Source organism: Bos mutus, chromosome 28 (genome assembly GCF_027580195.1).
Source record: "Bos mutus isolate GX-2022 chromosome 28, NWIPB_WYAK_1.1, whole genome shotgun sequence".
NCBI classification, from domain to species: Eukaryota; Metazoa; Chordata; class Mammalia; order Artiodactyla; family Bovidae; genus Bos; species Bos mutus.
Window position 1 is genome coordinate 44,073,514 of NC_091644.1, and position 14,028 is coordinate 44,087,541.

At 53.9% G+C, this 14,028-nt stretch overlaps 1 protein-coding gene across 1 annotated transcript in view; it reads right to left on the reverse strand.

Moving 5' to 3' along the window:
* Positions 1-8,014: 8,014 nt before the first annotated feature.
* The window catches only part of PGBD5 (piggyBac transposable element derived 5), a 97,959-nt gene continuing 91,945 nt past the window's right edge, over positions 8,015-14,028 (reverse strand). The window contains exons 6-7 of the mRNA XM_070364638.1: positions 11,278-11,383; positions 8,015-9,877 (exon numbers count right to left, since the gene is read on the reverse strand). Coding sequence (XP_070220739.1) covers positions 9,682-9,877; positions 11,278-11,383 — 302 coding nt within the window. The 3' untranslated portion in view covers positions 8,015-9,681. The remainder of the gene's footprint in view (positions 9,878-11,277; positions 11,384-14,028) is intronic.

Below are 14,028 nucleotides of genomic sequence, written 5' to 3' on the forward strand. Positions count from 1 at the left end.
CTGTGGGTGTGACTTGCTTATTGCTCTCTCTCTTAGCTTGTATCAGTAGAGACCTTGTGTGTCTCTCTTGCTGCGGCATCCAATGGGCCTGGAACCCTGTGCGACCCTAACTCTGCACCGCGGGGGAACCAGTGCTCTGTGTGCTGAGACGGCAGAAGCGCACGCGGCGTCCTCTGCTGCCCTCCGCTGGTCGGACACGGAGAGGCTCAAGAGAGGTGGGCGGATTGTGGGAGGGCCGCGTCGTTATTTTTCATTCTAACACTCTTGGAAACAGACAAAGCCGCCTACCCTTCCCAGCGCTTACACAGTCTACAGCAGGACAACAATCTTTCTGGGTTTTTAAATATTTCATTCTGTTATCCTCATGAATACACTTATCTGGCTGGCAGTGAGTGTCCATTTGTGGGGTTGTTTACTCGTGGTCTGTAGACATTCTGACTTCGTGGATGGTGACTGGATAGAAAGCCACTGCTACCATCTGGCTTGAAAGAGAGATCTTACCCAACCTTTTTTCAGTTCCTGGGATGGGGAGGGAGGGGGCCCGGGTTAGTGGGTCAGCTGCTGCCCCCAGACAGGATCTGTGCGGAGGAGACCGGTGTCCAGCTCTCTGGCTTCCTCAGAAGCAGTTACTTCCTCCAGATGGACTGTCTCTCCTTGGAGCACAAACTTGAACATGAATCATTTCACCTGCCCCGTAGTGTCAGGGCGGTTAAACAGAGGCAGAACTGTCGGACGTTTGCCTGTTGACCCCAAGACTCTCCCAGGGGCAAATCCCAGAGCCTTTGGCCCAAGGTGGGCCCGTGTGACACAGGTTTGTTTCAAGCAGGAAGCCGGTTCATTTTGTGAAGCAGTATCCACACCTGACCTCTCTCTGATCCCCCATTAACATTCCTTCAAAAACATTCTGCCCTATTTGTGAGTGAGAAAATATGCTTACTGTTCCTTTTTTCTTTTTTTTTTTTTTTACATACTATTACTCTGGTCACACGAGATCTCTGTGTGTCTCTCCCACAGCTTGACAGTCCCTGATGGGAAAGGCTGTCCTTGCTGACATCCCGTGTCTAATGGTTCAGAAGAGTTCATAAAAGTTTATTTAATGAATGGCTTTTAGTCCACTTTCCCTCTGCTGTCCTATCTCTCAAATCAGAGAGTGGCTGTTTGACTTTCCAAGTATTCCTGTGAACCTCAAAGAAAGCCACACCACCAGGGGACACGGCATGGAAGGTGGGGCCCCTAGGATTAGTCAATTAAATTCTGATATCCATTCTCAACTATAAAGGGGTTTTTGTTTCATCTGTGTTGAAGCCAAACCTCTTTCTGGGGTGTCTCTACCCTCACGATGTCTTCGATACAAATGTTCACATCTCCCACCCCTTCTACTATTGAATCGCAATGATTCCCACGGTGTGGTGATGATAGTCACCAAGAGGCAGGGACAAGACCGGCCCCTCTGAATCTGGAGAGGACAGTCAGGGAGCGAGTCCAGGGCTCACCAAAGGAAAGTGGAGAGGGAGGTGGGGAGATAAAAGGAGGGGAAGAAAAAGGAGAGGAGATGCATACAGAGGGAGGAGTAAGAGGCCGTGATGTAGAAAGGAAAATCGGAAGGAAGATATACAGTTGATGGGGGAGGAAAGTCACTGATAATAAAAAATGATCATGAGAGGTCAACAAAACAATTTAGCAAAGGTAATTCCAACACTTAATGAAAGATGTGGCAAGCAAAGATATCATGGAAACTTTAAAATTGTGTTTAAAAGTTAGTTTTGGCTTATGAAAGAACTTAAAACATTACCACGATGTGCTGTAAAAAGTTTTCATTCTTATTTTAGGTTATTGAGGTTAAACACATGCTCCTCAAAATCTTTTATCCTCCTCTAATGAAGTATAAAAAGAACCCTGGAAAGTGGCATCCAACACCTCATGATATAAAGATCTTCTATGTTAATGAAACAATTCCCACTCCTTGGCCTCCTAGAGTACCACTCGAGCCCAGGTTTGCTCTGCTGATGCCCCACACATGCCTGCTACACTTGTGGGCACTTTTCCTCCCATCTCTCACTTTGCTCCCAGGGACCTGCCTTCTGGCAGTAAATGCTCATCCCAGTCGTATGCCTGATTCCAGAACCTTCTGAGGAAGGGGAGGACAGGGCAGTGCCGATGGCAGCAGTAGACCCTGCAGGCTGCACAGTTCAACCTCTGATAGTGGGGCTCCTGTGCCCCCACAGGCAAAAGATGGGAGGTGAGAGAAAGGAGGACCCCAGGAGCCTCTGACTCCCCCAGGAACAGCAGCGGTTGAGAAGGCTCAGGTGGTAGAATGTGCTTGTGGCCCCCCGGGTCTCCTTACCTGCCATCCCTCTTCACTTTCAGGAGAATCCCTGGGGCGGTTCCCAGGCTCTGCCTAACCTCTGCTATTATTTACTTCTGGCAACAGATCCCACACGCAGTCCCTGGTTTCCTTTGTTCTACCATCCCCTCCTGCACCAGCCCTCCCCCGCAAAGAAAGCACCAGAGAGAAGCAAATGCAGTGCATCTTACTATATTTCAAAGCTGCTGAGTGTAGTCACTTTGTTGAAGAAATAAAAAAACACATGATTAGATATCTGGATTGAATAATAATTTTGGGGGTCATACTTAATATTTTAGAACTCAGAATTAGCTCATTTCATTTGTAAAAAAGGTGTTTCAAGCATGCTTTGTGTAAAACAAAATCTTGATTTTTAAAGTAATCGAAAAGATCTGCTTTACTGTCACAAAAGGGATGGAGAAGAAGTGTGATGTTAACCAAGGGCTATGGATGCAGTTTCCAGGAAGATTAAAGATTTTTCTCCTAAAGATTCTTAACTGAAAAAACACAAGATAATGTTAATGGTGGCAACAACAACAAAATGTCAAACAGCGATCTTTCCAGATTCTTTGACACAGATGTCCCTGTCACAAACTCTGTGGAAGCGGGCACACGAGGAAGGGGCTGGGGGGAGGGTAAGCCCTCCTCTGGACACAGCATCTTCATTCTGGTTACAGCACCTGCCAGGGGCCAGGCCCTGGGACCAGGGCCTTGATCCCCGGCCATTTTCTGCTCTTCCTTAGTCAAGATCAGAGCTGCAGGAAGACTGTCCTGCCCAATGCTGCCCCCTGCCCACCAAGACGGTTAGCAGTAGGCAGTGTCCCCTGCTTTTGAAGGTGTCCCGTGCCCACTCTGCGCAGCTCTCTCTGGTGCTGGAAATCCCCTCCCCTGAGGTGAGGCACCTGAGGGTGACCTGCACCGTGCCCAGCAGCGGGGAGGAGGACCAGAGACCACTGCCACGCCCCTGCCCCGGGCCAGCACGGCGCCACACTCACTACCCGTCTCCCCAGCTGCCCCTTCTATCATTCGCTTTCCATGTGGACCCACTGTCCTTGCCTCCTAGACCCCCGACTGGTGGATGCCTCCTGCTGTAGGGAGGGGCCGGGACTGGACACGTGGCTTCACTGGTACTGGAGCTGGCAGAGCATCCACCCCACTTTGGACACTGTACTTCTATTGACAAGCAGTGATAAGCATCAAGAAGGATCACATCATACTGGGCCCTTACGTTGAAATGGATGAAAGTTACCCCAAAATACCTCAATCAAAAATCCCACAACTCCAGTTTTAAAATTTACACCGAAAAATGTGTACAACTGCTTTGAGTCCATCTTTTTAAACCTGCTAAAGTCACAGAAGCACCATTCCCTCCTCTGTGTACTACTTACAGAAGTTCCCAACTGTGAAGCTAGATGTATGTTTTTTAAACAGCTAAGTCTAGGGGGAGAGCTAATTACAAAGCTAAAATATCATCTGTCCAATTAATTATTTTTTCCACCACTCACTGTTGCCTGAACTGCAGCCCTTTCTTAGTGGGGGAAGGTGGGGAAAGAGGTGGGCTCGCTTCCCAGGGGAAAACAGAACCAGCTACAAGCTCAGAACGAGTGAAAGGAAGTGTCACAACTTAATATGAGTATGGATGCAACGAGAAGCTTTCCCTGTGCCTCTTGAGTAGCTGAGACCACTTCTTGCTCTGTTGCTCTACGTGCTGCCATGCTCTCCAAAGACAGTTACATATAAACCAGCTGGTCCTGGCCAGAGGCAGTCCCGTCCCAGCCTCCTGAGGCTCAGATCCCGTCTTTCTGGGGGTGTGCAGGCAGGCGCATCTGCTGCCTGCCCAGGTGAAGTGCCCCACCATTTGGAGGGGGTGTACTGTGCCCTGGCAGCAGTACCGACAGCACCCCCACCACACGGGGCTTGCCCCTTATGGAGACCTTCTTTGGGTGGAGCCCACACATGTGCGACCAGCACCCTCGAGGCACAGACCATGCCGTTTCCTAGCTGGGTGCCTGGCTCTTGGCACCATCCCTGCCGGAAGAGTGAACCGCCAACAGTGGGGGCGGTGGTGGGAGTGACTGAGGTCCACCCCCTGGAGCTACCATGGGCATGAAGCATCACTTTCCCCACTCAAGGAGGAGGGGCAGTGACGGTCCTGGCTCTCAGGCAGAGCCGAGAGCCAGGCCTGGGTGTAATAAACACTCAGTACTGTGGGTCACAGTTTGGCTTTGATATAGCCTTGTCTGAGGAATGTGTAAAAGAATGAGCCACAGATTAAAGACAGAGATCGAGCAGGGAGGTGCTCTACCCTTGCGGTCCTCCAGCTGGGAGATGCGGTGTCTCGGGTGTCACCTGTCACCCTCTGCCGCAGGCCATCCCGCCTGACGGACACCCGAGCCCTCACACCTGCACACGAGCCCAGCACCCACTCCCACCTCCTCCTTCCCCGCATAGTCCCCACAGAATTCAGGGGCCTCTCCTGCACCTCAGCCTTCATCTCCAAATATGGACACAAAAGGGCACGCTTCCAAGTAACGTAGGAAAAAAGCCCTACATCTGCAGCACAGCAGCTGATGAAGAAGGGACACAGCCAAGTGTCTCCTCTCCTTTAAGGAGACCCAGTCATGGCTGTGCACTCCCAAGGACAGCATCTCCAGCAGTGGCCACAGCTGGGAGGGCCTGGACGGTGGAGAAAAGGGGCGTGCTCTGGGCAGGGGGAAAGACCCAGCCCCAACACACGTGGCACATCTTCACTCGCTGCTCACATCCTCGAGCGACGCTCCAAGTGCCCCCTGGTGCTGATACCCTCTTGTACTTCTTAACGGGAGAGGACATACCCAGAAAGGAGCTTTAAAAATCCTTTTAAAAATGAGCCACGCAGAGAAGCCACATGGAATAAAGGCTTAGGTGATGGAGTCTCAGCACTCTTCCTAATGAAGACAGAAGGCGTTTATGGTGACAGCAAGGGCACAGAACCACAGGACCGTTCCGCAGAGCTGTCTTCCAGAGCGGGCTGAGGAGCCCTTGGGCGGGGCTGAGGCACTTCCTGGGAACTGTGTTCGGTTTCCTGGGTTCCCTTTCCTTTGGAGCCCTTGGCTTTCTACACCAAGACTGCTGATGAGCCTTTGCCCATCGTGGGGACAGAACGAGACACAGACACTAGCTGGTGAGTGGGCAGCCAGTACCTGAGGAGAGGGATCATGACGCTCTGGAGACCTGGCTTCTGCCTCTAGCCCCTGGTCCACAGGACAGCTGGCAGGCACCTGGGGAGAGGTTCCAGGGGCACCCTTTCCCCTTCAGCTCCCCTTGTGCCGCCTGGTGAGAGGTCAGCTGGCTCAGCACAGGGCTGGCTGCAGCCGAGGGCCCTTTTCCGGCCAACCACTGCCCAGACCTCAGCTTACCACCAGGTCAACCTGGGCTGCATCAGGCCTTTGAACTCCAGGTGGGAGTTCAAAAACTCCCACCTGGATCCAGGGCAAGAAAAGAATGCACCTGAGAAAATGGTGCAGGGAGGGTGTGCACCTTGAGCACCTGCAATATTTCAGATCAGAAGAGAGGTTTGGTCTCACGTGTCTGTAAAGCCTCAGACAGGAGGAAATACCCTATAAAGGCACTACATCAACTGGGGCTAAAGCCGCCAGCCCTACTGATGACTCTGGGGAGCAGTCTGTGCAGCGGTTTAGACCATGGTCTCAGCATCAGGTCCACCGGCTCACCTGGGTAAACAGTAAAACGTCCCCCTTGCCAATGCCTTCCTGCAAGCTGGGGACACAGGTGTCCAGGCCCACCTTGTGGGGCACCTGGGTGGAGAACTGGGGCACAGGGAGCTCTCTGGGCCCATGGACGAGGCCCTGTCTGTCTGTGCGTGGTTGCCCGTGGCACAGGTCAGTGAACCCTTCCTCCCTGCTCCCATCAGCCTGTCACTGAGTTGTCCTCCTCCACCTCAGGGCCTGCTGTGGGGGGTGCCTTTTCCCTTTGCCACAGGCTGGAGGGGACATCTCTCACTGGTGGTGGCGAGCCTGCCTCACCCCCTGGTTAGGGGCCCTCTCAATGCAGATGCTGAGGCAGGGTTCCTCAGGGTGGCGGCGGCACCCGCCGTGCATCCAGGTCCTCCCCGTCTATCTGCGATCTTATCTTGGCCACAGCTGCAGAGTTAATCCGTTTTGGCAGCCAGGTCTTGTCTAATGCAGTCAATAAACTGGATATCTTTGCCCAGAATGGTCCAGATGCCAAGTTTCTATGTCACTCACCTGAGTTTTGAAATACTCATGTAATGTTCCAGTGACCAAAGTAAAATATTGTTCAAAATTGAGGCTTTGGGAAGGAAGCAGAGTGTGGGGAGAAAAGACAAACACAGACCCTGCCAAAGAAGGTACCAAATCCAAACAGAAAATCATCCTAATTAGATTCTCCTAAGAATTTGCCTGGTGGTGTTTGTGGTTCAGTTGCTTGGTAGTGTCCGACTCTTGTGACCCCATGGACTATAGCCTGTCAGGCTCCTCTGTCCTTGGGATTCTACAGGCAAGAATATTAGAGTGGGTTGCCATTGCCTCCTCCAGGGGATCTTCCCGATTCAGGGATCAAACCTGAGTCTCTTGCACTGCAGGCAGTCTCCTGCATTGCAAGCGGATTTTTTACCTCTGAGCCACCAGGGAAGCCCAAGAATTACGTTACCTACTTCCAAAGACAGCTGAGGTCATGTGACACATCAGAAACTGTGTGGAACCCAACAGTTTACCTTGCATTCAGCTATGCGATGTTCTCTGGAGAAGCTTAGAAGTCCTGCTGGTGCTTTCCCAACAGGGTTGGGAGCTCACTGTCCGCCCTTCCTTTCTAGACCCTGCAGCAAAGACCTCCTACAGGACTGGTTTGCCACAGAATGAAGGGGGCCACCTACCTCCCAGCTTCTGCCAGGGCCCTGCTGGCAGCCTCTCCCCTGAGAACCTCTAGCTGGGCCCCTTCCTGGGGCCAGTTCCAGCTTCCCAGTGAGCCTGTCCAGTGTGGATCTGCCAGCCTTCAGGCCCAGGGAGGTATGGAGTCGGGTGACTTTTGACCAGTCACCCCACACCCCATCCATGGGTGCAGTCGGGTCCCTGAAGGCTTTCCTAGTCAGTGCTGCCTGGCATTTTGTCCTCCTAGAAAGAGAAGGGAAATCCCTTTGAACCCGAGAGCTGGTGCTATCACAACAGGCTCCACCAGAAACCCAGCTAACCTGCTGGTCTCTCAATCATTTATCAGAAACCAGGTGGCCACCATCTCAAAACCAGAGCACCAATATGGCGTAATTCCTCTATAATTACTTGGTAACGTGAAGTCACCCACTGCTGGTCACAGCAGCACCTCTGGTGTTGAATGAGAATGACACACGGCCTAGCAGAGGACAGACCCGGGTGGAGGCAGGCATGATGTGTCTGATGGCAGAGGCACCTATCAGTACAACTAAGCAGTCACAGGACAGGGCATCACGTGCATTTCTACCCAACAGTCAACTGGATTTTTCTTCTAAACTGCTCTTGGTTCATGATACTAGAGTGGCAAGATCATATATACTGGATTATACAAGAAATCAAGACTCACAAGAGTGGCCTGGAGTTTTGTCTTTGACCTTTTAAACAAACGCACATATTAACAAAGAGTCAACATCTAAATAGACTTTTATTTTTTCTTTTACTTACTTGGACAGAAAAGAAAATTCATTAGCTTCCATTAGAGTCTCCCTAAGTGTTGGAAATGCATTAAACTCAGAAATAGTGGACCTTGTAGAAAAGCATCACAAATTAAAAATAGATTTCTCCATGTGGTAAAAGTTCTTTCAATCCAATTAAAGGACACGGCAAAGGTGTTTTGAAACACAATTTAAAATTTGGCCTACAATCCGTGGCATCGAATTAAAACCACAGGGCGAGGTGACATCGTGAACTGGGTACAGATACGGTGTGAATCTGGAGCATGCTGCCAGCAACACTTGTGATTAACCGGTGACAACAAGGAAGAACATCCCAAAGCCTGAGTAGAGTAGGTTTGCATTTGTAAAAATAAGGGGGCGACATTAACCGGGTTGAAGGGAGATCACGTAACTTCAGAAATTACTCGTTTCTTATCGGTGGGGACAGCCAGACCAGCCGACCACCCTAGCGGAGGTCTCCCAGGGAGACGTGTGAACCTTGGTTCAGAGAAGGCCCAGGTGTTCTGAGAAGTAAGTAGAGCCCTTGCTGCCAGCTGCTCATCACAGAGGCCTTTCAGGCTTGTGGTGAGCAGACCCCAGGCCCTGGGAGTCACACACAAATGCCCACCACACCATCACGAGGCGGGCAGTGAGGCTGGCCAGCACTGCCCAGTGACCACATGAGAGAGAGTGGTCACCCACAGAGACAATCTGTTGTCTCAGCCGTGCTGTGTATTTTCCAAGACAAGTAATTCTGCCGGTGACGGCGTCTGTGCAAAGCTCAGGCCCACAGGCCCCCATGGTTTGATGGACACAAAGTACCCTTTCTGGCCCAGGTTCAGGCCAGGCCCGTGATCATGCAAGGAGCCACGACAGGGCGGGGTGAGAGGGTGAGGACAGAAGAGGGACATTGCCTTTTACAGAAGATCTTGAGCAACAGTAAGAAAATAACCTGAAGATATATCTAAAAATAAAAAACAGCGTCACACTTCACTGCCATTCTGTCACCGTCTTTCTCCCCATACACCAGCCACTCCGGGACAGGCAGGAGTGCCTCGTGCACACACCAGAGTGGCCCCACTCCCCATGCCAACACTGCCTTTCAGCGATGCCAGCCTGTGTTTTTTCTGCTACGAGCCCCGTTCTGAGCTGCCCACTTGAGGCAAACACTGGCAAACCCTCTGGGTTCCTACACACCCCCAAACAATCCCAGCTGGCTCCCTTCCCATGGCCTTCAGACACTGCGTGACCTGAACCACGTCGTGGACATCTTTCATCTTCACCAGCTCATTCCATCCCTGGCACCCATGATGGCAGCAGCCCTCCCAGGTCCCCTGTGCTGAACGGGCTCCCCATGGCCTCCACGGGGATCGTGAGGGTGCCCTGCCCTGCGCTGGTGGCACGGAAGGTCTGGCTCAGGGCCACACCTGCAAGGTGCTCACTCCAAGGTGGTGGCCACTCTCCGGAGGGAAGCCGTGCTCTTCTCTGTGTGGAAACCGGATGGCGCCACCCTCTGACCAGGTCCGTGCTGGCCCCTCCAGAGGCCCTGAGCACCCTGCCTGGACTGCGGCCACACACAGGGTGTCTCCGGGTCTCTGGCCGGCAGGTCAGACGTCAGGCTCCCCCGTCCCTCCCTGGACCTGGTCCTTACCTAGCCTGGGCCACGCCCAGGACATCAGAGGCTTGGAGAGGTATCCTCCAGGCCCAGCAGCTCTTGCACGAGTCTCTCACCGAACTGGGCCCGGCTGTACCTCTTCACATGATAGGCGTCTGACATCTTGTACAGAATGTAGGCATTATTGACCGCTATGCTGACGGCAAACCAGAACACCTGCTGCCAGGTCTTGTTCGGTTTATGAGAAATGAAATACCTAAGAGGACAGAAGGGTAAAAGGGCTGACTCAGATGGTGCCCAGGCACCCCGTGCAGGAGAGATTCCCAAAGGCCTCGTTGGGCTCAACGGGGTGCTGTCGGGAGCATGGGGGTGGGAATCAGGCTGGGGAGGGGGGAACAAGGAGGGGGGAGGGCAGCTCTCACTGAGGCTCAGGCACGTGAACTTTACTTAAGATGAAAACAGTCCCTAGGAAGGGATCAGGTGTGAGGAGGCGGGCACCGCAGGGGCCACTGAAACCAGGAGTCAGGCCTGTGTGGTGCGGCTGGAGCTCGGGAGGACGCAGGGCTGTGGGGCTTCCCTGTGTGGCACGTCCTGAGCCTGTGTGGTGTGGCTGGAGCTCGGGAGGACACAGGGCTGTGGGGCTTCCCTGCACAAGTGCCGAGTGTCCCGAGCCCCTCCTGCTGCGACCACCCGCAGCTCCTCACTCTTCTCTTCACCACCCCTCCTTCCCCCAGACGGAGGACAGCTGTCACCTCAGGAGAGCCTTCTCTGCTGGAGAGCCCCGCCTCAGGACCCACCCCTGTGCTGTTGTCCTCTGCATGCACGTGTGTCTCTGCACCCCAAATGCTGGGTACTGGAGGGTCGGCAACCTCAGCACCACTGAAGTGCCCAGCCAGGGCAGCCTGCGATGTCTGCTCCATCACACAGGCTGCCCTGTGAGCACCGCCCAGGCCAGTGAGCTGCCAGGCAGGCCAGGGCTCCAGGAAGACAGTGCAGTGACTCTGAGGGAGTGGGGCGCCCTCTACACCTGGGTTTTTCCAGGAGGCCCAGGTTCCTGCACTGCCCTCCCCACCAAGCAGCCTGGGAGACATCAATGACCCTCAAGGAGGGCTGAGAAAATGCCCACCGCCCTCTGGGTTAGTCTCGCCCTGTTTTAGATTGTGAGGTTCAGGCCCAGTCGTTAACAGGCCAAGGTTCAACAGCTCCCGATGTGGGCATGGGAGCTGCCTGGAGACAGCACTGGGGCATGAACACGTACACACACATGCGTGTGGTGCAAACCATGTGTGCACTCATGATGATACTGTGCCTGAGCACACTCACACTCACACGTGAAATGACTAAGTAACCATGGCTCAGCCCAGTGACATGAGGGCCCGCGCCCCGTCTGCGGAGGGGACGCAGGGCAGGGCCTCAGGGACAATAGCGGGCGGGGTCGGCCCGATGGCGGACGTGGAAGAAGGGGGACAGGGCCGCAGTGCAGGCGGCCAGGCGGTGGGAGGCGGGGGTGGCCGCGTGGCTGGGCCCTGGGGGGACACCAGGCTGAGGGCTCAGGATTTCCTCTCTCAGGGTCTTCATCTGTCAACCCTGATAAGGGCAGCCCCCAGCTCTCGGCGGTGAGGCCCCCGCGACACTCACCGGCGCCGGCTCACTTACTTGCTGTACTTGTCATCGTACTTGCAGATGTAGCTGAGGTGGGCGGCGAAGGCCTCCACGGCCAGGGGGCAGGGGATCTCCCCGCTCCTCCTCTTGATGATCACTCCTGCAGAGACAGGCGGGACATCCCCTCTGAGCCTCCCCTGCAGACCCCCATTCAGATCACGTTCTTCTCCATCCTGCCTGCTTGTCAAAACAGACAGCAGGGGAGGAGATGGGAAAAAACCACTATCAACAACATCACTGAAGCTTCAGGGGAGCTGAGGAAAACAAGGTCAGGTGAGCAAAGAACATGGAGCCACAGCACAGACCAGGGCAGGGCCCGCGGCAGATAATGGCGCAAAGGCGAGTGTGAGTGGAGTAGGGCTCAGCACCCGATGGGGCCCTGAGAGCAGAGAGGAGGCCAGGACTCACCGGCCCCCTCTTCCCTTCCCCAGGCTCCCACTCCTTCCGCCAGGTCTGAGAGCGGTGCGAGAAGGTGGCCACCTCCTGGCCCCCTGTCAGGGGGCCAGGGGACCAGTCCACCTGCTCTGCTCAAGGCAGGGTTCAGAAGAACCAGGAGCCACCTGACCCCAGGCTCCTCCATGCCTCCCGTGGACAGAACCCTTTACCCTTCACTGATCCTCAAATGCACTCTCTCACATGCCTTCAAACACCGTATAACTGAGTCCCAGGGCCATGACCAAAGTCATGGCAAGAGTGAAACATCCCACCGACCAGGAGTGAGAAGCAGAGAGAGATCAGTCAGCCCTCTCCAGCCTGCTGCCCAACAACCTGTCTTCTGAGACTCGCCCTGACTGGGGGGTGCCATCCACTGCACCCTCAGAGGTGATGTGTGGGCGGAAGGACGGTCAAGTGTGGTGGGGGCTACACAGCATTTCCTCTGAGCAGCCTCCTCTGCAGCAGCACCATGTGGTGGAGAAGACTGCCACTGTTTCCAGGGATTAGTTCACAGGGCTGTGAAATGTTAGCGCTGCTTAAATACATGTGAGTAGTGAAAGTCGCTCAGTCGTGTCCGACTCTTTGCGACGCCATGGACTATACAGTCCATTGAATTCTCCAGGCCAGAATAATGGAGTGGGTAGCCTTCCCTTCTCCAGTAGTTGAAGTAAAAATGGCTCGTCACCCCCTTCCTACTGAGGGACGGGCGGGAGACAAGAGTCACACAGGTCCATCTGCTGAGACTCAGCCCTAAACCAGAATAGTTTTTTTTTTGTCTCCCATCCCTGCTCCCCAAATACTGACTTTCTGCACTGATGAAGTGTCTGGAGATCTTATGAGAGGCTGAGAAGCTCGCTCTGGAGGTGTGGGGACGCTGGGGCAGCACCCAGGCAACACGCTTTCTAAAGCCTCAAGAGCTCAAAGGACCACGGTGCCCGTCCAGGGCCTTCTCCCAGTCAGAGGCTCCTGGGGCCCAGATCCTGAGAGAGGCTCTCTCCACAGAGACACTCTACTGCCAGGTGCCGCGGCCACACGCAGGTCCTCCAAGGCCGGGCTCTCCACCTCCACGGAGGGCGGTCTCTGTACAGCACCCTTCCTGCAGGGACCTGCCCTGGGCCTGTGCTCACCACCCAACCCCAAACACAAGTGAGCAAACACCCCCACCTCACGCCTGGCCTGGGGAGGCTTCCCATCGCTGGCTCTATTTTAATTTGCCTGACTTTCAACTACAGCCTCCTCTGGGGCTAAAGAGGCCCCTTAGGGCTTCCCAGATCCATGTGGGTATGAGCAGGTCAGGCCGTCTGATAAAATCCTCCCTTCTCTCTTCCCAAAGGCAGGGGAAGCCTCGCTGTGAGGCAGCAGGGTCCCAGCAGGTTGGGCCCACTCTCCAGGGATGAGGGCGTGGTGCTGGCCGGGGCCCTGCGGTCCCTACCGGCTGCCCTCAGCACCGGCAGGGCGGTAGTTCCAGGGCTGCTCACCCAGGTGTGAGAGGCCTGCTCCTCTCCTCTCGGGGGAAGAAGGTTCCTCCCTATTCCTTCACACTTTTGAACTTAAATGAGAATTACAGCTGGAAAGAGGAGACTGGCTTCAAAATCCAGGTTTCTGTCAGTCTCTTTGAGCATTTCTCCAAGGTTATTACCAGTCCAGCCTCCTCCCTGGTGATACCTTAGATTTCAGATACTACTCAAGATGAAAAGGGTGAGACTGCAGCCCTATTAATAGCCTTTTCTGAGGACTGAAAAACTTTAGACATTGGAAATATTGACAAGAGGTTATGTGATATTTATTGTCTCTGCTGACGTCATAACCAGGGATGATGTGTTCTCTCTGGGAGCACCCTTGTATGTCTGTGGCTGGGTGTGACCCTCTGCACATCTATATTCTAAGAGTTAACCTCTGTGACACTGTAGGTTCACGTGGGCCTATGACAGAACTACCTGTCTTCCTGTTGCAGGGGTCTGTCTCTCCACCTCCTCCAGGTTTTTTTCTGGCTGGGCTGACATCCTTTCTGCCCTTCTCTAAGTCTGAGCGAATGAGTCAAGACCTGACACACAGACCCGATGTCTGATATGCAGACACTCCACACCCACACGAGCCTCATGGACTCCGAACCCTATGGGCAAAGAGGGAGATGGAAGACTCAAAAAGGATTTGGTTCTTCATGGGGATGACCCTGGGTAAATGACAGCATGTAACTTAAAGAGCCTGTGTACCCTCACACTGAAGACTGAGTGCTGAAGAATTGATGCTTTTGAACTATAATGTTGGAGAAGACTCTCGAGGGTCCCTTGGATTGCAAGGAGATCCAAC